At 52.0% G+C, this 19,767-nt stretch overlaps 7 protein-coding genes across 7 annotated transcripts; 3 read left to right on the plus strand and 4 right to left on the minus strand.

Moving 5' to 3' along the window:
* Positions 1–60: 60 nt before the first annotated feature.
* On the plus strand, positions 61–895 carry BD324DRAFT_563768 (hypothetical protein; the record flags this gene model as incomplete). Its single annotated transcript, XM_022013028.1, has 6 exons — positions 61–124; positions 185–277; positions 316–361; positions 396–425; positions 460–665; positions 714–895. Coding segments are annotated over 6 exons (621 nt in total), but the record flags the coding sequence as incomplete, so codon positions are not given.
* Positions 896–1,053: 158 nt separating this feature from the next.
* Positions 1,054–2,719, plus strand: BD324DRAFT_603175 (endoplasmic reticulum vesicle transporter-domain-containing protein; the record flags this gene model as incomplete). The annotated part of the gene is made up of 10 exons (XM_022013958.1): positions 1,054–1,292; positions 1,341–1,424; positions 1,466–1,580; positions 1,614–1,684; positions 1,719–1,753; positions 1,793–2,064; positions 2,101–2,199; positions 2,234–2,316; positions 2,350–2,503; positions 2,544–2,719. Exons 1-10 carry the CDS (start codon positions 1,167–1,169, stop codon positions 2,717–2,719), a joined length of 1,215 nt encoding a protein of 404 aa, XP_021869935.1. The 5' UTR covers positions 1,054–1,166.
* Positions 2,720–2,752: 33 nt separating this feature from the next.
* BD324DRAFT_78680 (hypothetical protein) lies at positions 2,753–3,484 on the plus strand. Its single transcript, XM_022019246.1, has 5 exons — positions 2,753–2,995; positions 3,045–3,132; positions 3,171–3,243; positions 3,283–3,342; positions 3,381–3,484. Exons 1-5 carry the CDS (start codon positions 2,845–2,847, stop codon positions 3,468–3,470), a joined length of 462 nt encoding a protein of 153 aa, XP_021869936.1. The 5' UTR covers positions 2,753–2,844; the 3' UTR covers positions 3,471–3,484.
* BD324DRAFT_582004 (Thiamin diphosphate-binding protein) lies at positions 3,483–5,087 on the minus strand (the record flags this gene model as incomplete). The annotated part of the gene is made up of 10 exons (XM_022013537.1): positions 3,483–3,570; positions 3,607–3,892; positions 3,931–4,041; positions 4,078–4,091; positions 4,130–4,254; positions 4,290–4,421; positions 4,466–4,486; positions 4,523–4,635; positions 4,671–4,765; positions 4,804–5,087. The coding sequence occupies 10 exons, from the start codon at positions 5,085–5,087 to the stop codon at positions 3,483–3,485; spliced, it is 1,269 nt and encodes a 422-aa protein (XP_021869937.1).
* Positions 5,088–5,647: 560 nt separating this feature from the next.
* On the minus strand, positions 5,648–10,285 carry BD324DRAFT_581987 (hypothetical protein; the record flags this gene model as incomplete). Its single annotated transcript, XM_022013534.1, has 5 exons — positions 5,648–5,849; positions 5,898–6,688; positions 6,726–9,242; positions 9,279–9,982; positions 10,024–10,285. The coding sequence occupies 5 exons, from the start codon at positions 10,283–10,285 to the stop codon at positions 5,648–5,650; spliced, it is 4,476 nt and encodes a 1,491-aa protein (XP_021869938.1).
* A 720-nt stretch (positions 10,286–11,005) lies between these two features.
* Positions 11,006–13,832, minus strand: BD324DRAFT_78979 (hypothetical protein). The gene is made up of 12 exons (XM_022019247.1): positions 13,790–13,832; positions 13,482–13,753; positions 13,089–13,429; positions 12,902–13,038; positions 12,740–12,857; positions 12,536–12,694; positions 12,434–12,496; positions 12,236–12,394; positions 12,012–12,198; positions 11,682–11,969; positions 11,145–11,627; positions 11,006–11,094 (listed from the first exon to the last, which is right to left on the minus strand). Exons 2-11 carry the CDS (start codon positions 13,594–13,596, stop codon positions 11,266–11,268), a joined length of 1,929 nt encoding a protein of 642 aa, XP_021869939.1. The 5' UTR covers positions 13,597–13,753; positions 13,790–13,832; the 3' UTR covers positions 11,006–11,094; positions 11,145–11,265.
* Positions 13,833–14,848: 1,016 nt separating this feature from the next.
* BD324DRAFT_642932 (DNA topoisomerase II) lies at positions 14,849–19,710 on the minus strand (the record flags this gene model as incomplete). The annotated part of the gene is made up of 22 exons (XM_022017516.1): positions 14,849–15,076; positions 15,111–15,227; positions 15,274–15,552; positions 15,602–15,838; positions 15,879–16,052; positions 16,100–16,212; positions 16,249–16,438; positions 16,488–16,829; positions 16,866–17,030; positions 17,079–17,297; positions 17,340–17,655; positions 17,700–17,793; positions 17,830–18,020; positions 18,060–18,286; positions 18,322–18,516; positions 18,560–18,642; positions 18,691–18,788; positions 18,844–18,989; positions 19,036–19,105; positions 19,154–19,266; positions 19,315–19,503; positions 19,561–19,710. 22 exons carry the CDS (start codon positions 19,708–19,710, stop codon positions 14,849–14,851), a joined length of 3,936 nt encoding a protein of 1,311 aa, XP_021869940.1.
* Positions 19,711–19,767: the final 57 nt, after the last annotated feature.

The raw sequence follows: 19,767 nt of genomic DNA on the forward strand, positions 1-19,767 counted from the left end.
CTCGCTGCTCGTCCATGTGTCAATCTGTTGTGCAAGCACTAGCTTAGCACAATCATCATCATGGCGCAAGTAGTGGCATGCCTAGAGCAGCCATCCTCCTATAGAGACCACAGATCAGAGGTTAGTTTGATAACTCGGGCTCGTTCAGCGCTTCGACTGACCCTGGGCAATGCTCGCTAGTTAGACCGAGAGACCGAACGCAAGTTATTATCGCTGTCGAGTACCCTTTACGTTGGGAATCTGAGTTTTTACACCACCGAAGCACAGATATATGAATGTTAGCGTCGCTACTACTTATCACTGACTTAACGGTAGTATTCTCCCATTGTGCACTGCCTGGCAAAGGCGGAGGAGTAAAAAGGTAAATCCTCACATCTGGATGGAGCTGATCGCAGAATCATCATGGGACTGGACAGAAATCAGAAGTTGGTACCCTTCTTTGGTCTGTGCTGACGCCAGAACTCCTTGTGGCTTCGCCTTCGTGGAGTATTATCTTCACGAGGAAGCTGTGGCTTGTCTGAGATGTATCTCTGGTACAAAGCTGGACGAGAGGGTCATTCGGTGTGATCTAGATCCGGGCTACAAGGAGGGACGACAATTTGGGAGAGGGAAAAGTGGTGGGCAGGTTAGAGATGAGTTCAGACAGGAATATGATAGCGGACGAGGTCCGTTTTGAATGTGTGGTACATCTCGTTAGCTCACTTCATGCGCAGGTGGCTGGGGGCATCAACGCCTTGAAGAAGAACGTCGCCGACAAGAGCAAGACCGCCTTCGGTCTCGAGTTCAGTTTGACACGTATGCGTCCTCTATGGGAGGTCTTGGCATGTCTGGAGCAGATGTACCGCGAGGCGAGACCGATGTTGCACGAAGTAAACGCTCGCGTAGCGAGGAAGTAGAGGAAGATGAAGACGAAGACGGGCCGGAGCGGAGAGGAGATGAGAAGCGATTCCGAGGCGAAGGAGATGAAGAGTAGCCGTCACCAGGTTGCATCCCGATCAGCTGTTGTATCAATCATAATGCATCATATGTCGAAACAGCACACTATGAGAGCATCCACACATTGAAATATTATTTATTAGCCACAATTTTAGAGATATCTTGCCATCCGGATCTACGAATCGTCAGCTGTGTCGTTCATCTCACCATTGGACCATTTTGGCGTCGCAATGGACATGATGTACGATCCCCATCTGGGTAGTAGTGGCCACAACAGTCGGCATGATCAAGAAGGATCCTTACTGCAAGAGTTAGACAAGATTGCACCCATTAAGAGTTTTGATGCTTTTCCGAAGGAACGTCCTACAAATTCCACGTCGGCAGCGAAGACTGACAAACTGCAGGTTCAATCGACCTATGTTTCCCAGTCGAGACAGGGAGGTGTCTTGACTGCTATTGTGTCCCTCCTATGCATCGTCCTGGTCTTGGTGAGCTTGTCAAATTCAGGCAATCCTCTGACTCTTCGCAGAACGACCTTGGCGACTATCTGTATGGTCCACCAGACTATGCATTTCAGGTCGACCACGGAGCAGAGACTGAGCTACAACTCAACGTGGATTTAACCGTTGCTATGCCCTGTCATTGTGAGACTATTCTGGTAGCATCGCTCACGATAGATTTATCCATAGATTTGAGGGATGCGGTAGGAGACAGGGTCCACCTGAGCAACGACTTTGTCAAGGACGGCGTAAGCATTCTTGGACCCGCAAAGCTGATGACAGACTTCCTTCAATGTCGGGAAAGCTTCATCACTCAAGTGAGCAATGGGCACTGGACTGCAATACTGATTCCTTAGACTCGCCGCACCTACAAATCCCTCGGCCTCTGAAGTCATCTCCTCCGCTCGTCGTCGGACGCCTAATCAGCGCGGTTCATTCGCTGGACTTCGCCGTCTCTTCGCAGCCCCAGGAAGAGCTCACCATACCGGGTATCGACCGACTGAGCTGGTGAAGAACGGCCCAGCTTGTAGAATATACGGCAGCGTGAATGTCAAAAAGGTCACCGCTAATCTTCATATCACCACTCTCGGTCACGGATACATGTCAATGGAGCACACGGATCACTCTCGTGGGTCCCACTATGTCAAGCCATTGCTTACAAAAGTCATGAATCTTTCGCACATCGTTCATGAGTTCTCATTCGGTCCGTTTTTCCCAGCGATCTCTCAACCCCTCGATCTCAGCATGGAAATTACCGATAAACGTGAGCAACTGCCAAGAACGACACTAATATGAAGCGTTCACAATCTTTCAGTACTTCTTGCGCGTCGTGCCCACAACTTATATCGACTCAAGCCGCAGGAAGCTGGTCACTTCTCAGGTGAGAACTTGCATCACGAATTCACTGACATAGCAGTACGCCGTGACAGACTATTCCAGATCATTTGAGCATGGGGGTGGAATTCCCGGCGTTTTCTTCCGATACGACCTAGATCCGATGTCACTGACAATCAAAGAGAGGTCGACTTCTTTCTACCAATTCTTCCTCCGCCTGACGGGAGCTATAGGTCAGTCCGCCCTGTTTGATGACTGTCCAAACCTGATAAGTGCTCTGTGCAGGTGGTGTATGGACCGTTGCAGCATTTGGCATGCGGATAGTCAACAGAGCCCAGAGACAGGTGAAGCGCATGGGACAAAAAGATTCCTTTGAATCGAGCTCGTACAGTAGCGGGACATCATTGTCGCAACGTAGAGTGTCTAGAGGCAACGGGGTGCTGGGCTGAGAGAATGCATATTTTTAGCGGAAGCAAATTCCTCCTGCGTCGTAGAAATCACCGTGACCATTGAGTCTCTGAGGGGCTTTCCAACCTATCTTCTTAACCGGCTTATTCTCTTGACACACCTAGCTATGGCGGCCCCGGGCGTATTCAAGGACAGGACGTACTCCGACCCCAATCCACTGCCTTCATCTGTTCCTGCAGTGGATGAACTCGGAACGACTTCAGCTCCGCTGAAAAGCGCATCCTTCTTCATTGGCCAATACTGCAAACCGGTCAACGGTAAGCCTATACCGTTCACCTTCTAATCAATACTCACGTCATGTCACAGATGATTTCATGTTGTGCAAGCAGGAAAACCAAGACCCCGCGCACTGTCTGAAGGAAGGGAGAAAAGTCACAAGATGCGCTGCGGAACTGTGAGCATTATTATATATCACACCATCTGACGGTGCAGCATCTCGAAATTGAGGGAGAACTGCTTGAAAGAGTTTGACGCTCATTGGCAGTGTCTAGAGAACAATAATCAGGTACATATGCTGTCTCCTGTCCGAAGCTGACCGAGGCAGTACTTCCACGCGTGTCGTAAGGTCGAAAAGGAGCTTAACTCTTGTGTCTTTACCAAATTGGTATGAGGGACCGAATCTGACATGCTGATGCCTCTCAGAACCTTACAAAGAGCATACCTGGAACACCAGAAGGTATGCAGCAGATCCACGAGAAGAAAAACCCTTTGTTTGGCCCACTTACAAAGTGACAACAACATGCATCAATAGTTGAGCGTCTCAACCATCTTGTCAAAGATTCTGATGACATCTGGTTGGTAAAATCGCTCAAAAGCTAACGGGACCGGGGTACTGTACATCAGCCACTTTTCTGCAAGCGACACTCACTCCCAGCCGCTGACCAATGCGATGGGCGCTTCGAGGTGATCAAACGCACGGCGTGCAACCTCGCCCGCAATGTTGTTGCCTGCACCTCCGCTCTTGCCGGATTCATGCACTACCACCATTCGTCCAGTCTTGCGGACTGCCTCCGTAATGCTATTGAGCGGGAGCGGATTCAGACAACGAACATCGATAAGCTGGATAGAAGGAGCTGGGTTGGGTGGTCGGAGCCGCGCCGGTAAGAAAGGGATCAAAGATGCGGGTGGATTAACCAGGAGCTCGATCGCGCGTTCTCAAATCAGCGTTGTCTAGGTTAAAAGATGGACTCACGACAAGTATACAATGGGGTCCCGTAAGACAGTACTGTGAGATCTGTGCCTTCGCGTAGGACATCGATGTCGCCAAGGGGTAATGTATAGTCATCGACGGGGACCATTTCGGCTACTTGTTAGATGTGGTGACAACTCTAGGGCCCACCAGCTGCTCGGTAACTGAAGGATTAGAAGAGAGATCGTGATCAAGGGCTTACAGAATCTTCGGTTCGAGTACAAGAGTTGGGCAGGGATCTCGCACAGCTGCCAAAAGCAGACCCTTGGCTTGGATCGGTGTACGTGGGATCACGACCTTGAGACCGTGAGCGCCGAGGAAGAAACCCTGACATGTCAGCTTGGAGAAAGCGCCAGATTCACCTCTGGGCTTTGCGAGTGATAAAGAGCTCCATGACCAACGCTGCCTATTGGTGCTCGGATGGTAAGAGATCCTCCTTGCAGAGGATAGCCTCCACCACTGGCATAATGCTGTTTAGCTGCCTCGTTGACAATCTATCGAAGTAAGACGCTTTCACGGTTCTCGCAGTAATGCTGACCTGATCGAAAGCGGGAAAGATCTATCGTCAGTTACGACCTTGTAGATGAGGTCTCACATAGTCCCCAAACTGAATCTCTGCGATGGCGCTACCACCTATACTAGCGTATCCAATTGCGAAACCTGCAATACCCTGCTCTGTCAAGGGTGTATTGAACACCCTCTGTTTGCCTTTATATTAGCGATAAATCTGGCTTCAGCCGTACCGAACTCGTCCATGAGACCAAGTGTGCAACGAAAGACCCCAGTCTCAACATCTTCCCCGAAGACTATGGATTTCGGATTCGTGGCCAATGCGGTACTGACCAATTAATTCTGCTGCTCGTACTACTGGCTCACCCGAGTGCATCCCTGATCGCTTGGTGAAGGTTCATGCGGCGGACCTCTCGACCCCTTCCATTAGGCCCTTTGAGTCCATGACCGTCAGCAAATGTCAAGCCCTTGGTAGCGAGAGCTTCCGCAGGTTCTTGCAGCAACAGGCTGCTTTGTCCGACCGACGGCTCGGCTTCTGGTGGTGGCGGTGAGGAAGGACCTGCTGATTTGGGAGGTGCTCGTGCAGCAGCTGTGGAGGCAGATCTCCATTGTATGTATTTCAATCCCTGGCTGACAAGCCTCTGTCTCATGGTAACTGCGCTAATGTTGGTGGATCGTGACACGAGATGCAATCCCATATGCATGATAATAACTTGCTGCTGACCCGCCGGTAAATCGAGGGTTGATCCGGCCGGTCATTTCCCGAGTCACGTGACGGGAGCCAATCACTGCTGCAATTAGCTAGCGAACAGAGTATACATGCACAATTTGTATATATAGTATATATATATGTATGTATTCGGGATCGATGGGAAGAGAGAGAGAGATAGGGTGGGTGGAACGGCATCACGCAGGGGCAGAGAAGCAGGGGCAATACCTGGCACGATGAGATGATCGAGGCAGTGTTCATGATGGAGAAGGTGGTGAGGTGTCATCTAGGCAACTGCGAAAAGACCAGGGAATCGCTCGTTTACATTATTCGAGCGATGGGAACCAAAATGAAGCGAAATCGTCGAGCTGCCTGGGCAGTCCACCAGTCCAAAATCGAATGTTACTCGGGCCGTCAAGGTGTCGTAGGATGATGAGTTGTCAAGCGTCCATGCTACATTATATGCGAATCAGATGCAGTCTATGCTCTCAGATGTTGAGTTTATTGATCCAATGCGGCGAGCGCTCTCTCGAGCTTTTGTTTTGGCGTTACTCGTGGTTCCCCTTCAACTTCGATTTGGCTGGCCAGAGAGGCAATCTCGTCATCCGAGAGCGAAAGACTCTTCATTAATGTAGCAACGGCGTTGTAGGCTTGAGGGAAATCGACAGCTTCATCGTCCAATGTAGGCAGACGAGTTTCGAGGCTGTTCAATGATCAGCTCAATCAAAGCTGGCGCAAGACCGCAGCTTACCTTTTCTTTAGGACTTCCGCTGTAGTCACACTTTCCTCTAATGCTTTCCTGAATCCCTTTGCGACCACCTCGGCGTCTTTCACTCTAGCTATTCGGAAGACGTCATCCACCAATCGCTTCGCCAATGAGCCCCGATGCTCCTCCGGAAGACTCTTGAAATATTCGACGATGTCGTCGGGATCACGGGAACCACCGGCGTCCTTCTCACCCCACAACTCTTTCATGTCCGAGTCCAGCTTGGCATCGACGTCAATCTCCGATTTCGGGTCTTCCGCCTCCTCTGCATCTGCAGGTTTTGAGCGGGGTTGAAGATTGAGTTTGGGTCTCTGAGTTTGACTGTCGTCGGCGCTACCGCGACGCTCGCTTGCCGCCTCATTCGGTTCATCTCTAAGCGCACTGAACATATTGGTCGTCGAAGCTTGGCGGGACAGCGGAGGTGTGGTCGTGCCGGCTGCCTTGCCGCGGCCCTTGGCAAAGACGCTTGTGGGTCCGAAGGTTGGCGCGCTGGGTACTCCAGCCGAGCTGATGTTTCGGCCAATGTTGGAGAAATCTGTAGGTCGTTGCAGAGGTCGGGTTCCTGAAGATGCGACAGACTGCCATTCTCCCGGCTGAGCCCGCGAGTGACCAGCACGAGACCCTCCTCGCGAGATAGATTCCCGCGCCGCCTGTGCAGCAGCAGCAGTCTTCTCGGCTTGCTCCCGAGCTGCGGCTTGGTGGATTTCGGCGATTGTCATGACACCAGCGGTCTTGTTGCGCGATTCCCACTTGGATTTGCGCAGATCAATCACATCCTGCGTGTCAGGTCGACTATGGCACGGTGAGACTCACCATGATCATAAATTTGATACGTGAAGGCACGGCATCACCCTTGAGGATGACATTCAATCTACCAAATACTATTTCCATGTTTTCTGGAGCGGCCTGCTCGAACGGCTTTCCTACCGTTGTCAAGAGCTTGCAGGCCGACTCAATGTCCTCTTCATCTGGTGTCTGAACATTGACCAGAAGTTTGATGAAACACTGGCCGATGACACCTTTGCCAATCATGTCCATGTTGTAGAGTTCACCAATCAGCTGCACCAAACCCAAGCCTCGACGCTTGGCCTTCTGCGCGGCGTAATACTCGTCGCTGAGCATCGCAGCTTCACCGCTACCATCCTGCTCTCGTTCGTGTTGTGCAAGGCGCTCCTTGTCCTCTTCGCTCTTTGCCGCAGCCGCGGTAGCAGCTTCTTCTCGAGCCTTCCAGCCGGCTTCAAAGTCTAACTGACAACGACCAATCAAGTAGCGACGGAACAACAATCCGCCGGATACTGGTTTGCCATCGACAGTCTCTGTGATGGCGGGATCTAGCCGCTCCAATAGCAAACGGCAAAGCCGGGCGTACATGCTTGACCAGTGTGCTTCATCTGTCGCCTTTTCGAAAATCTGCTTGATGACCAGTTTTAAGGTCATTCCATCTGTCTCAGATGCTGACTTGTTTGCCCACTCCAGAATCTGCATTGAGATCGAGTCAAACTTTTCGGCTGTGAGCTTGTTGAGCAGAGCCTTGACTTTTCGTTCAATGTATGCTGGCGAGCCCTCATCATCTCCAGTTGGACGTGACTTGACCCATGAGTTGTTGGTCGAGACGAGCGGCGCTACATCAGGGTCCAAGCCACCTCGGGAATCTTGCGGCAGTCGTTTCTGGCCCCGCTGACTCCTACTTGCTCCACTGCGAGACGTTGACATGCTCATAGGGGGTAGACCATGCAGACCGCCCGCACCGCCCTGACTTGGTGTGCGCGCCATGCCGCTTTGTCGGCCTTGTGCCAGAGATCGATTATATCTCTCTTCGCTGGTAGTACCCCTGATGGATCCTGATCCGAAGCTGCCCATGTTGAAGCTGCCCATGCCTTGTGCTGGGAAGGGTGGTCGGTTGTTCCCGAGCCCTCCGATACCCAGGCCTGTCGGAGCCGCTCCACGACCAGCGTTGATGGATGATCGTGAGCCGCCACGCCCACTGCGGGATGTCCCGAAACCACTGGATGCATCCGCCTCCAAGCCGATCTCGTCCAAAGGGGGCAGATTCTCAGGTTTCTCTCGGCATACGTGCATAAACTGCATCAAGAATTCGCGATCGTAGCGGAATTTGCCGGGTTTGGCATCGACGTTGAGCTCGGGACGAGGTGATTTCGTCGACCCGGGATAGACTATTGTCGAGATATCCTCGATCGGACGAGCGGCAGTGAGCGTCGAGGGACCGGGAGACGATTCATCGGTCGAAGATTTGACATCCAGCGAGGGGGGTGCGGCCCGGCGTTGGGTGGCCGCGCCCACTGGCTTTGGAGGGAGCCCAGCGCTCGCCATGGCCGGCGACGCCAGAGGTGACGCAGCGGCGGACGCGACAGCTTTCCCTTGGATGGGTTCTTGATCCGACTTGAGGGGGTCCTTGTCTTTCGCTGCCTTCAGGTCCTCTTTCGTCCCAACCGACTCGGCAATTGCATCTGGCTGCTTCCCGGCCGCCGAGTGGATGGACGGCTCCGATTGCTTGACGTCCTCCGGTTGCTTGACGGCCTCCGAGTCCTTGGAGGGCTCCAGTTGCTTGACGGGCTCAGAAACCTCGGGTTCTGTCACCTTGACTTCCGTTGCCGCGGCCTGCTTCGCCTTTTCTTCCGCCTCACGAGCAAGTCTTTCTTTGCGTTCCTTGCGTTCCTGGGCCTCAATCTCCTCTTCTCGCTTGATTCGGAGAGCTCGCTGATCTTCTTCCAATAGGGCTTTATTAGGCTCTTCAGACTCCGGTCGGACGATGATTGGCATGGTCGGCAACTTCTTCTTGGGAGGCTGCGGCGATGCGGCTGTCTCCGGTGCTTTTTCTGCAGTCGGGACCGAGGCAGCGGGTCCCTTCGCCGCGGCGGCTGCTTCCTTGACATCAATTGCAGTACCGTCTGGACGGGTAAGGCGAATGGCCTTGCCGGTCGCTCTCGGAGTGAACGTTGAAGCTCCTCCTGACAGCCCGGTGAAGGATGGAGGCTGTCCCTGCAATGATTGAGGTGTGAGAGTACCTGGAGTGACGGATGAGCGTGAGGGTGTAGACGGAAGAGAGACTAGCGACGCGTTGGACTGGGTCGACTGATGATTGATCAGGCTGGCAGGTCGGGTGGGAGGTGTTGGCGCAGGACTCGCGCCGCTACTGCTCGGGAGGTTGTTCATGTGCGGAGCGGGAGAGGGCTGTCCGGTATTCGCCAGCTGATGCGCAGGTGCGAGCGGCGAGAGTTGGCCATTGAGCGACTGATTCTGAGGATGCTGCTGAGGTGCCCATTGCGGATTGATCCCGAATTGTTGAGGAGCGTACATGTTATACCCGTCCTGAGATGGTTAGATCTGAATCGAGAGCGCACTTACGTAGTATCCTTGACCAGGATATGGCATCATGGAATAGCCATTCTGAGGCGCCGAGTGCATTCCGTTCATATGCTGCTGGGGCAGCATCATTGCCGGACGACCAGGTTGCATAGTGGAGTACTGATTGGGCCGCATCTGGGGCTGGGCCCCATTGGCTTGCGGCGGTCGGAAGTTCTGGGTGTAGGGCTGTTGACCCATGCCATTGTACTGACCCGGCAGCATATGAGTAGCGTTCGGGGACCTCGGTTGGCTTGTAGAGCCTAGGGGAGGCGGACGTAAATGCGTCTGATTTGGCACGGGAGAATTGTACATGGTGTTGGGCATCACGTTGTGCGAGGAATAGCCACCATTTATCGACGGTCGGGTACCATGTGCCGAGTGCGTCGGACTCATAGCAGGAGGTGGAGGAGGGGTTTTTCCCATTGAAGAATTGGGGTTGGAGCCCGCAGTCTTGGGTTTGGAAGCGAAGAGGGAATGCAAGTCTGGCTGTTTGGTTGCGGACGCTTCAACTGGTCCCGCGCCTGGCCCGCTGACGCGACGATTTGCCTTGACGGCATTGCTATCTGTCTGCCCATCGGCATCGATTGAACCGAAGGATTTCACATTGCCAGCGAGATGCGAGCCGGTGGTGAATGGAGCGGCAGGAGACGATGAAAGCAGGGGATTTGGTGAGTCAATGTTGGCTGTGCCGAAAGCGATATTGCCTAGGAGAGCTATTCAGCAACGCGTGACCTCACTGCCTCACCTCTCTGAATATCAACGCCACCGCCTACCATGATACTGCCTTTTCTGTTGTGAGCTGGTTGGGCGGGGTGGGCTGGAGAACCATTAGGAACGTTGCTGGTGGCTGAATTGGCTTCCATGCGATGGGATGGAGTGCTCTTCGAAGATTCCAGAGTCAAGAGCAGACCCACGGATGTTCGAGATTCAGCTGGGGCGGTGATTTTAGGAGTCGCGGATGGTAGAGCCTGTGTGAGTGCAGATGATTGATGCAACGATGTTGGCATCGAACGTCTCAGATAGTGCTGAGATTGTTCAGCGACCTCCCTGTGTACAATTGAGTACGCGAGCTGGGACGTGAGCGAGGAGAAAGGATGACGCGAGAGCGGAGTCTAGAGAGATACAGGCGTCAGGAGAAAAAGAAATGAGGTTATTATTGTGCCCCTCACCAAAAATCGATTTCGACAATGACGATTGTCGGGTTCGTTGGATTACTCCCTCGAGCGAAGGAACGATCGACTGAACGCCTGGACAGCTGACAGAAGTCGTATAGCTGTCTAGTCCTTTTGCTCCTCAATGCTGAGATGCAACACGAGTCCAGCACGCGATGTGGCCAAGGTTGGTCCTTCAAGCCGAGTGACGCCAGAAAGACAGGCCTGGTCTGCTTGATCGCTCGACCTTTTTTTTGAGGGGGGGTGGGGGAAAGGGGATTCGCTTGAGATGGCGATGATCAGAGTCTTCTTTCCCAGAAGAAGAAGTCTCTGATACTATCGTCTTCCAAGAGAGAGTGGTGAGATGGATAGATGGAGTGACGATGGATTGTCACGAAGAGAAGAGAGAGAAGAGAGAGAAAGGAGAGAAAGGGATGAGGGGGAATTTTTCCCAGACGTCGGGCGGCGACAGGCGAGGCAAAGACACAGGGTGTCGGCAATATTTTGGGATAAAATCATAGAAAATCCCATTAATTAATATAACATTCAAGAGACAATAAAGAACCGGCAAACGTCGCCCGGGGAGGGGAGGGAGGGGCTAATGCATACACCAAGGCATGGATCGATTATGGGGAGCTGCGAGGGGGCGGTGGAAAGCGGCAAGACTGTCATGTCAGTTGAGTGACTGTCAGAATCTTTCTCAGCTTTCACACACCTCGCTCCTGTCATCTTCGCGACTTGATCTCCAGTCAAACAAGCAACTGTCACTGCCACATTCGCCCTGGCACAACGAGACGGTGTATCATCGCTCGTGGGAACCCATCACGCTGTCCAGTCTATGAACTGTGCTCAAGCACACTGTCAAGCTTGACCAGATATTCTGTCCACACTGATTCCTGATGCAACTCTGCGCCAGCGTCGTCTCTCTGACCCATCATGTTCGAAACAGATTTCCGTAGTGCCTCTTTCTTATCCGCCTCATCAGATCCTGGAAGAAGCCCCATAAGCCTGCTCCGGGAGCTTTGATCTACTGACAGAAAGGCGATGAGGAGCAGTGCCATGTGACCAAGCACAAGACGTGAGTCATCTTCATCGATTGATTCAGAGAGAAATGTTTCGGCGAACAAGAGAGCAAGGCGCTGATCCAATCGGTCGACTTTTGCTTGAGATCGAGGCTTCTGGCTACCGCAGTGAGAGTCTGGGCAGCGTCAACAATAATGTCAAAATTTGTATCTTCTGGAGCTTATCTCACCAGTCTTTGCCAAGGTTTCCGCGGCGGTCGCAGGGCCGTGGACAATGATACCGAATAAAGTGACGAGCGCGAGGAGGCGTAGGTCGGTGGACGTTGTCGCGGAATCAATACTTGCCGATACTCCTGCGCGTGTCGGCGAAGAAGTCTCTTTTTGTTTTTGACAGGTGCCACTCCTGATCAGCCTTGAGATAGTCTGACTAGCACTGGTCGTATCGAGAGCGGCCAACGCCCAGTCCGAAGAGGAATTTACAAGAAGTGCGAGGAGTTGCAAATCATGACTGACGACCTCTAGCAAAGGGTGAGAGAATATTCCAAGGGATCTCAACTCACCCTCTGCAGCCTCTGTCGATCCTATAGCTTCGACGGAGAGCTCTAAGATCATACAAATTGTTCGCGCAGATTTCTTCGCCCTTGCTAAAATATATTCCAGACAACTTGACATATGCGTAACGACAGTCAGGAGCGACTGGAGACAATCGTTCAGAATAGACATTTCCGAAGAGAGGAGCAGAGTCGTCTAGGTTTGAATCAGATACGACAGTAGATGGTCTCACATTCGGGAATCGAGCGCCGCTTTTGGGGTGACAGCGCTCCACGCAATCTTTGAGGATATGTAGTAGAGTTTGTGTGGTCTTGATTCCCAGAGATGAGTCGTTGTCCAGTCGGATGCCAAGCCTGATCATCAAGTGGCAGGCTATTTGTCGAGGTGCAAGCTGTGAGGTTATGAGGTATGCGACTTCACTAGTCCTCACCTCAGATGCTTGGATCTGTAAACCAAGCTTTTCACTGGTGCTTGCGATTAGCTCAGCTACAGTCTAGTCTCTATCAGCGCGGCAGCGCAAATCATGACTTGCGAGATGAGACGCGAGTTCCATAAATTGATTCGGATCTCGAGATGCTACACTCAGAAACAGCGATAGCAACGAGCTCGAATGTGCCAGAGCGAAAGTGTCAAACGATAGCTCAGATATAGCGAGGACTGTAACAAAGACCGTACACACGGCATCCAGCACCTAGGTGTCGTCAGAGCGGTAATTGAATATCGATGACAAGCTTACAACATCTCCTTCTTTACGCGCTGTCCATAAAGGGGACCACAAACGCTCCACTTGTCCGTAAATGAGGGCTTTTGATAGCCAACTTTCATCCTGCATTTGGCGCAATATTTCAATAGACCTGACAGGTGGTGGGTCAGCTGTATTTGAGCTGCAGAAACTCACGAAGCGATCCGAATCGACCGAGAGATGCGCTCGTCAAAGAGATTCTCCACCAGATAGTCGATCTCATCTATGAATCGTCTATTCTCGCCTTTGGAGCGCATATCCGCCACGGCCTGGGGCGGTCTCGCAGTCAATTCCTGTGACAAGCATGAGTCGTCTGTAGCATCTGGGCACAAGTACACCTCACGATCAAAGCGTTAAGCTGAAATTCGTCGGCTGCCGCCGGCTCGTTCTGAACTTCGTACTTCTTCCTGAGGTTGGCATAGCTTGTGGTCACGGGGATTGTGTCATCTTCAGCTAAGCTAGGGGCTGCTGGTTGGTCCAAGGACTTGATACTTCGCTTGAGTCCATAAGTACGCTTTGCTCCACCAGATCCAGCTTGAGAGCTTTCGGCCGCAGCTTGAGCGCCAAGATGTATGGCTTGAGCCGTGGGGGACGAAAGAAGTTGAGGCGAGAAGTTGTCCCGTGTGGATTTGGATGGGGTGATTGGCATGGATTTGGTTCGAGCGACTTCTCGGAAGCGGGGAGCTGTCAAGGCGTCAGTTTTGTGCATTGCTTGTCCCGAGTAAAACATGCGCACAGAGATTGAAGCCCATCTCTGATCCGACTTGGCCTAGACTTTGAGTTTTCGTCAGCATGCGTTGATGGCCCCCAGAGCTGCGAGCCCTGCTGGGGGAATCCGCCAGACTGGACATGCTGGATCGGGCGGAAGGAGATGAAAAGTAAGGTGATAGGTCTTTGGCAGTTGCAGCTGGCGTCCGCCGCTTGGCTCGAGGTGTAGTGGGCGGTCTGGGAAGCAAGGGTGGACTGTCGTCTGGCAAATGCTTCTGTGAGGTCGTCCCTGTTGTGTAACTTGAGCACTTTAGAGTCGGACGAAGATTGACTTACCAGAAGGACTGGATCCACCTGAGCTCTGACGAGTCACACGCCTCTGAGGCTCGGGACGTCTCTTGCCATCCCTTTCGGCATCCCCAGTGGATTGCGAGACGACTGCATCACGCTTGATCCGCTTCCTGGACACCTCTGTCATGGCACCCTCTTCGTCCTCATCCTGTTCTTCTGCATTGCCTATCCCTGAATTCTGAGCGGCCGCGAACGTTTCTGAGTGGCTTCTGTTCCTTCTTCGAGAGTATGTCCTCGGTAGTGAGACGGAGCTTGACAGCAACGACAGGCGAGGAGATGGAGTCGGCGAAGCGGGACTTGACGAGCGCATCGTCGAGGCCGCGAGAGTTTCAAAGTGTCCTTCGGCTACGGTCCAGCTCTAAGGTCTCGCCCCGTTGGCTATACTTGATGCTAAGCCTATGCCGAATGTGATACGGTACGAGGCGACGTTCAGTCCTTATTGAAACATTATCGCGTCCGTTTTTACGGCATCGTAATGTTGCGGGGTCCCCTCATCTGAGATCGTCACATTCATCAAAGAGGCATGATACAAGTACATAGAATCAGCCAGTCTAGTCCTCCTCCTCATCGTCGTCGTCAGACATCTCAACATAGCCAGTCTTCTTCGCAGCACCGCGACCTGGTCGGGAAGCAGCAGCTCGTGGCGCCGGCACAAAGTCGTCCGAGTCTCTGTGTCGGATCTCAGCGCCTGCTGTTTGTTTTAGAGGTCTGAGATGACTTACGAGGACATCTCTGCGTCGGAATCCGGATCAGGTTTCTTGATCTTGGATTTGGTGCTGGCTTTCGCAGTTGCTGTCGAGACCTTCGGTTTCGCCGCCGCAACCGCCGATATCGTGTACACTGTGACGGCGTTAATGTCAGCGTAGCAGGAAAGACTTCACCCTCATCATCCGAGTCTGAGTCTATAAATTTGGGCTTCGGTGCCGCCTTGGGCTTGGCTGCAGTAGGTCTTTTCACCACTGGCTTCGTCTCTTCCTGGACGACCGTCAATGAAGTTGCGCTAGACACTGTCAGTATCATTCTTCAACGATGCCGGAGCTGATTTCACCTTTCCTGCTTCACAGGTGAGGCATTGGCAGCCGAAGCAGCCGCAGACACAGCTTTGGGCTTTGTAGCCTTTGGCTTCGGTGCTGCTCTCGTCGGTTTGAAATCATCTGATCCGTCTGAGTCCTCTCCCTCCGCTCGCTTGCGTTTCTTCTCTGCAGCTTTGATAGCCGCTTTGGTTTTTGGCTTCGATGTCTTGGCGGCATCCTCGTCCTCGTCAAGAATGCGCTGATGTCAACTACAGACGAGAACAGTGACCCACCTGCCACTCCTCCAGAAACTCGTTCAGATCATTGTTCCAGATATCTTGTGGCGTCAACTTGAGGAGTGCAACAAGCTCTGTCTCCTTGAGATCGCGCTCGGCAAGCAGTTTCTCCACCTGAGGTAACCGTCAGTCTGTAGGTCCGTTGCCAGGTCACACGCACTTTCTCCGCAGTCAGACTCCACAGAGCCATTCCGAGCAAGTAGTCATAATCGCTCGCCATGCCTTCGTCCAACTCTTCCAGCGAAGGCTCGCTCTCTCCGGACGCCTTTGCCTTTTTTGACTTGGGGAAAGGTGCAAAATCTAGAGAACGCAATTCGGCAACGATCTTGTCTTTCCTCTTATTCGAGACGGAGAGCTCCTTTCTGATGATCATCTGCACGAACCGAGCCTGGTTGGAAAGCCTCTCAAATTGCTTGTTCAGTTCGTCGGCAAGGAGTTGCTGTAGCAAGCAGTAAGCTCCCATCCAAGGCACGATCAACCGTTCTCACTTTGCGCAATCCGTAATACTCCAATCGCTTGTGGAAGAACTCGACAAGGATCTCCTCGGCCGACGAATACTTTTTGATCTTGCCATTCAAGTCAAAGCAAACCATATTTCCGGTACCCATCGTGGTGGACATCTTGAATCGTTTCTCCAAACCCTCCTCCTCAGCAGCCTTCATGCTGGCTTCGGTCAACGTGATCCGGAAGTGGACAGTGGTGTCAGTATGATGCTCTTCGTAGTCCTGGGAAGTTGTCAGCTTAGGAAGCAAGGCAGTTCGTCACCTTGATGGATGGGGGGATCTTGTCTGTGCCCGCAGTCATTTCTTCCAACATCTCCTTGAAGTCTTGTGTCCATTTGCGAATGGGTAATTCAGTGATCTCCAGAGTTTTCTCATCGATTTTCTCAATCCGACCGCTGATCTTGTACTTGTCCTGGTCCACTCTCTCGATCGAACCCTGCGGTACATCAGTACTGACAATTGACGCCTGGCTTTGCTTCAGACCTTGAAACCGCGGAACCAGGGATCCATACGCTCGGGTTCCTGGCCGTTCATCATCCGTCTCAGGTTATCCACAATGTCAATGGGATTATAGTTGGGTATTGAAGTAGACCATCCTGTTTTGTCAGCTTGGTCTCACGCCCTGGACTCACCAGTTCCAATACCATCAGCGCCGTTGACCAGGATCATGGGCACAGTTGGCATGTAGTATTCGGGCTCTATGTCCATCCCATCATCCGTGAGATAATTGAGGAGTCCTTCATCTGCCTGGCGGAAGACCGTTCTTGTCATGCGTGGAATCTGGGTAAAAATGTAACGAGGGCTTGCGGCATCTTTCCCTCCCTGCGGGACGTTAGCGTCCGAGAGAAATGACGCAGTCTGGCAAGCTCACGGCTAGTCGTGTGCCGAATTGACCGTTGGGTGAGAGCAAGTTGATATTGTTGCTCCCAACATAGTTTTGGGCCAAACCGATAATTGTGGAATACAGACTTGCTTCACCATGGTGATAAGCAGAATTCTCGCCGATATACCCTCCAAGCTGAGCGACCTTGATCTCGTTCTTGAGATTTCTTTTGAAGCAACCGAAAAGCACCTTTCTCTGACCGGGTTTCAAGCCGTCGACAACAGAAGGGATCGAACGGATATTATCAGCCATCGAGAAGAGGATCAATTCCTTGTTCACAAAGTCTGAGACGGGAACTGTGGCTACGTCGTGATCCAAGAAGGTACCGGGCTGTGTGCGTCAATCTCAATCGCGACTTTGACTCACTTTGAATTGCCTCAGCCATTCTTTTCGATCGTCTGCTTTCTTCTTGTTGAACGCCATATCGATGAGCTGACGATCTTCTGGTTTGACAACGTCAAAGCTCAGGCGGTGTTTGTCAATGGCAGTGAAGTACTTCTTGGCATCTGCGGAGGTACTGGTCCCCAGACCCTACGATAAGATCAGCATACTTTCGGAAATTGCAGCTGACGCACTCGCCTTATAGTATTTGCAGTGCCATCCCTTGCCATCGTTGTTCAATAGCTTCCACTCCTCGTATTGGGGCATGGTGTAGAAGCTTCGCTCTTGTGACCCCTTCGTGACTTTGACAATAGGAGTAATGAATTCGACCAGAAAATCCGGGATTCGAAGCAATGATGGGTAAAAGTGGTCGAAGAAGTTGATGAGAAGACCTTTGATATGAGAACCATCATGATCCTTGAATCGTAGTCAACATGGCATACGCAAGCAGTATCTTACTTGGTCCGTCATGATCATGATGTGACCGTATCTGAGACTATCGACTGACGTGTAATCCTGATTGTGCTTCAAACCGAGGATCTGCTTGATGTGCTGGATCTCCACGTTCTTGATGATCTGATCGTGACTTGCCTCTCGGACGTTGAGAAGTTTTCCTCGCAAGGGAAAGACTCCATAATCGTCTCGTCCTACGACACCGAGCCCGGAAACGGCCAAAGCCTTGGCAGAGTCTCCTTCAGTCAGAATCAAGGTGCATCTCTTGGCATTTCGACCTCCAGCGTTGTTGGCGTCCTCCAGCTTGACAATACCAGAGATTCTGATCATGATTAGCGTATCCTTGCTCGCGTTCACGGAACACACCTAGTACGCTTGGCACCATCTGATTTCTTCAACATCTGGTCCTGCTTGAACTTGGCCCAGTTGAGGATGTTGTCAATGATCCCAGACTTAGAAACTGCCCCGTCAACGTGGAGCCACAAGCCACACTCACCTTTCTTCACAAACTCCTCGGAAAGCTCGCATTTGCTTCCAAACGCAGAGCTTTTAAGCGTGAGAGCCTCCTTGGTCTGCGAATCAAACGCAGGATTTTCGATCATTGCATTGACAAAGATCCACATGTGATTCTTGACTTGGAAGGGCTTGACTGGCGCCGCTTTGTTCTTTTTCTTTACCTGCTCAAGCCTGAGTCGCATCAGCGACCAGACAATATTAGACTCTAACAGTTTGTTTGCAAGCTGCGTGGCCAACATCTCCACGTGCGTACCCCCCTTCGTTGTTGAGATTGAGTTCACAAAAGATACTTGTTGCATCTCGCCGTCTGACAGCGCGAATGCCACCTCCCATCTCTTGTTTACCGCCTCGAATATGACACTGGGTTTGGTGACTGCAGCGCCTCCCGCAGCATCTTCAGCAGCCTTTGTAGATGCGCTGAGATACATTTCGACGTACTGAAGGGTCAACATGAGCCATCGTTATGACGCACTTGTTTGAAACCTTTGATCTTAATCCTCTCGTCATTGAGTACCACCTTGATGTCTTTAACGGTTCCCGCTAGATCGTACACACGCTTTGTGAGGAGGGCGTACGTATCGTCGTCGATTCGCTCCATGCCGAAACGCTTCAGATCAGGAGTGAAGGTGATCCTGGTGTACTCTTCTTCCTTCTTATTCTCTGTAATCTATTGAGGAGTGAGCGGTCCGCTGGAATCAGTTCAGACTCGCCTTAGGAGTACCCTTGACGCTCATGTTCTTGGAGAAGATCTGCTTGTACTTTTTGGCATTGACCTTGTCGGCAGTCTCGACAACTGGTCGTTGTTTGTTAGCAGCCGGAGCCAGTGGAACAGGGGCCTCACTGAATTCGTTCGAGTAGATGTTGGCCAGCTTTGCACCGTAACCATTTCTACCACCGGTCAATTTCTTCTGGTCATCGTCGTAGTTACTCGAAGAGAGTCTGTTATGGAGTTCGTTGAGCTATCGTGCAGTGAAGTCTTTTCAAATTGACCCACAAATGCCCGAAAATCATTTCTGGGATCATGATTCCATTCTGCGAATGTATTTCTACCGGAATACCTTTTCCGTTGTTGTAGACGGAGATCTGGTTCTTCTCTCGGTCAATGTGGACCTTGAGAGTGTCCATAGACGGGTCGTTGACCTGAAAAGATCAGCGCCAACACATGTGTCGAGACTGCCTAGCTCACCTTGTTATCCGCCGCATTCACCAGAATCTCATCGAAAATCTTGAAAAATCCCGGCACGTAGGTGGTGGGTCTTATAGTCTCGTTTCAGCAGACGCTTCGCTGGACTAACACGACGCACCTCCATGCCATCTGCTTGGTCTCCGAGTCGAAAACCCACATCGGCTGTGTCACAGCTTCCACTGATCCGATATAAGAGTCCGGTCGCAGCAGGACGTGTTCCAAGTGTGAGAGCTACAGTGGTCAGTGGGCCACCCGACAGAACGTTTCAGTGCGTCTCACCATCTTATAAGTGTCACTGGCGCTCTTGCCTTTGCCATTTGGCGCATTGTTCTCCTTTGGGACATCAAGGCCAGAGTTTCCCTCCAATGGGGCTGGTTTAGAGGATGATGCAAGCATCGTGTCGTCTTCGTCCTCGGTGAAAGAATCGTTGGGAGTCCTCTTCGCGCCCAGAGGCGTCTTTGCCGGAGCCTTTTTTGTAGTCGAAGCCTCTCTCGTCAGCATCAAGCTGTTGCCCCTAAGACTCACTTTGGCTTTAGCGGTAGAAGCTTTTGGGGCTGCTGCCTTTTTCGCTGGCGCGGACTTTACAGTCTTGCCCTTCTTGGCTGGAGATGCGACATATCCATCTGACTCACTATCATCATTGACGATGAAGCCATCAGATTCGCTGTCGGACATGGTCGCAAAGCTAATCCTGTTCAAATGTGAAGGGTTGAACCAAGCTGGCGCAGGTCG

This window comes from Kockovaella imperatae (genome assembly GCF_002102565.1).
Source record: "Kockovaella imperatae strain NRRL Y-17943 chromosome Unknown BD324scaffold_10, whole genome shotgun sequence".
In the NCBI taxonomy this organism is placed as follows: domain Eukaryota; kingdom Fungi; phylum Basidiomycota; class Tremellomycetes; order Tremellales; family Cuniculitremaceae; genus Kockovaella; species Kockovaella imperatae.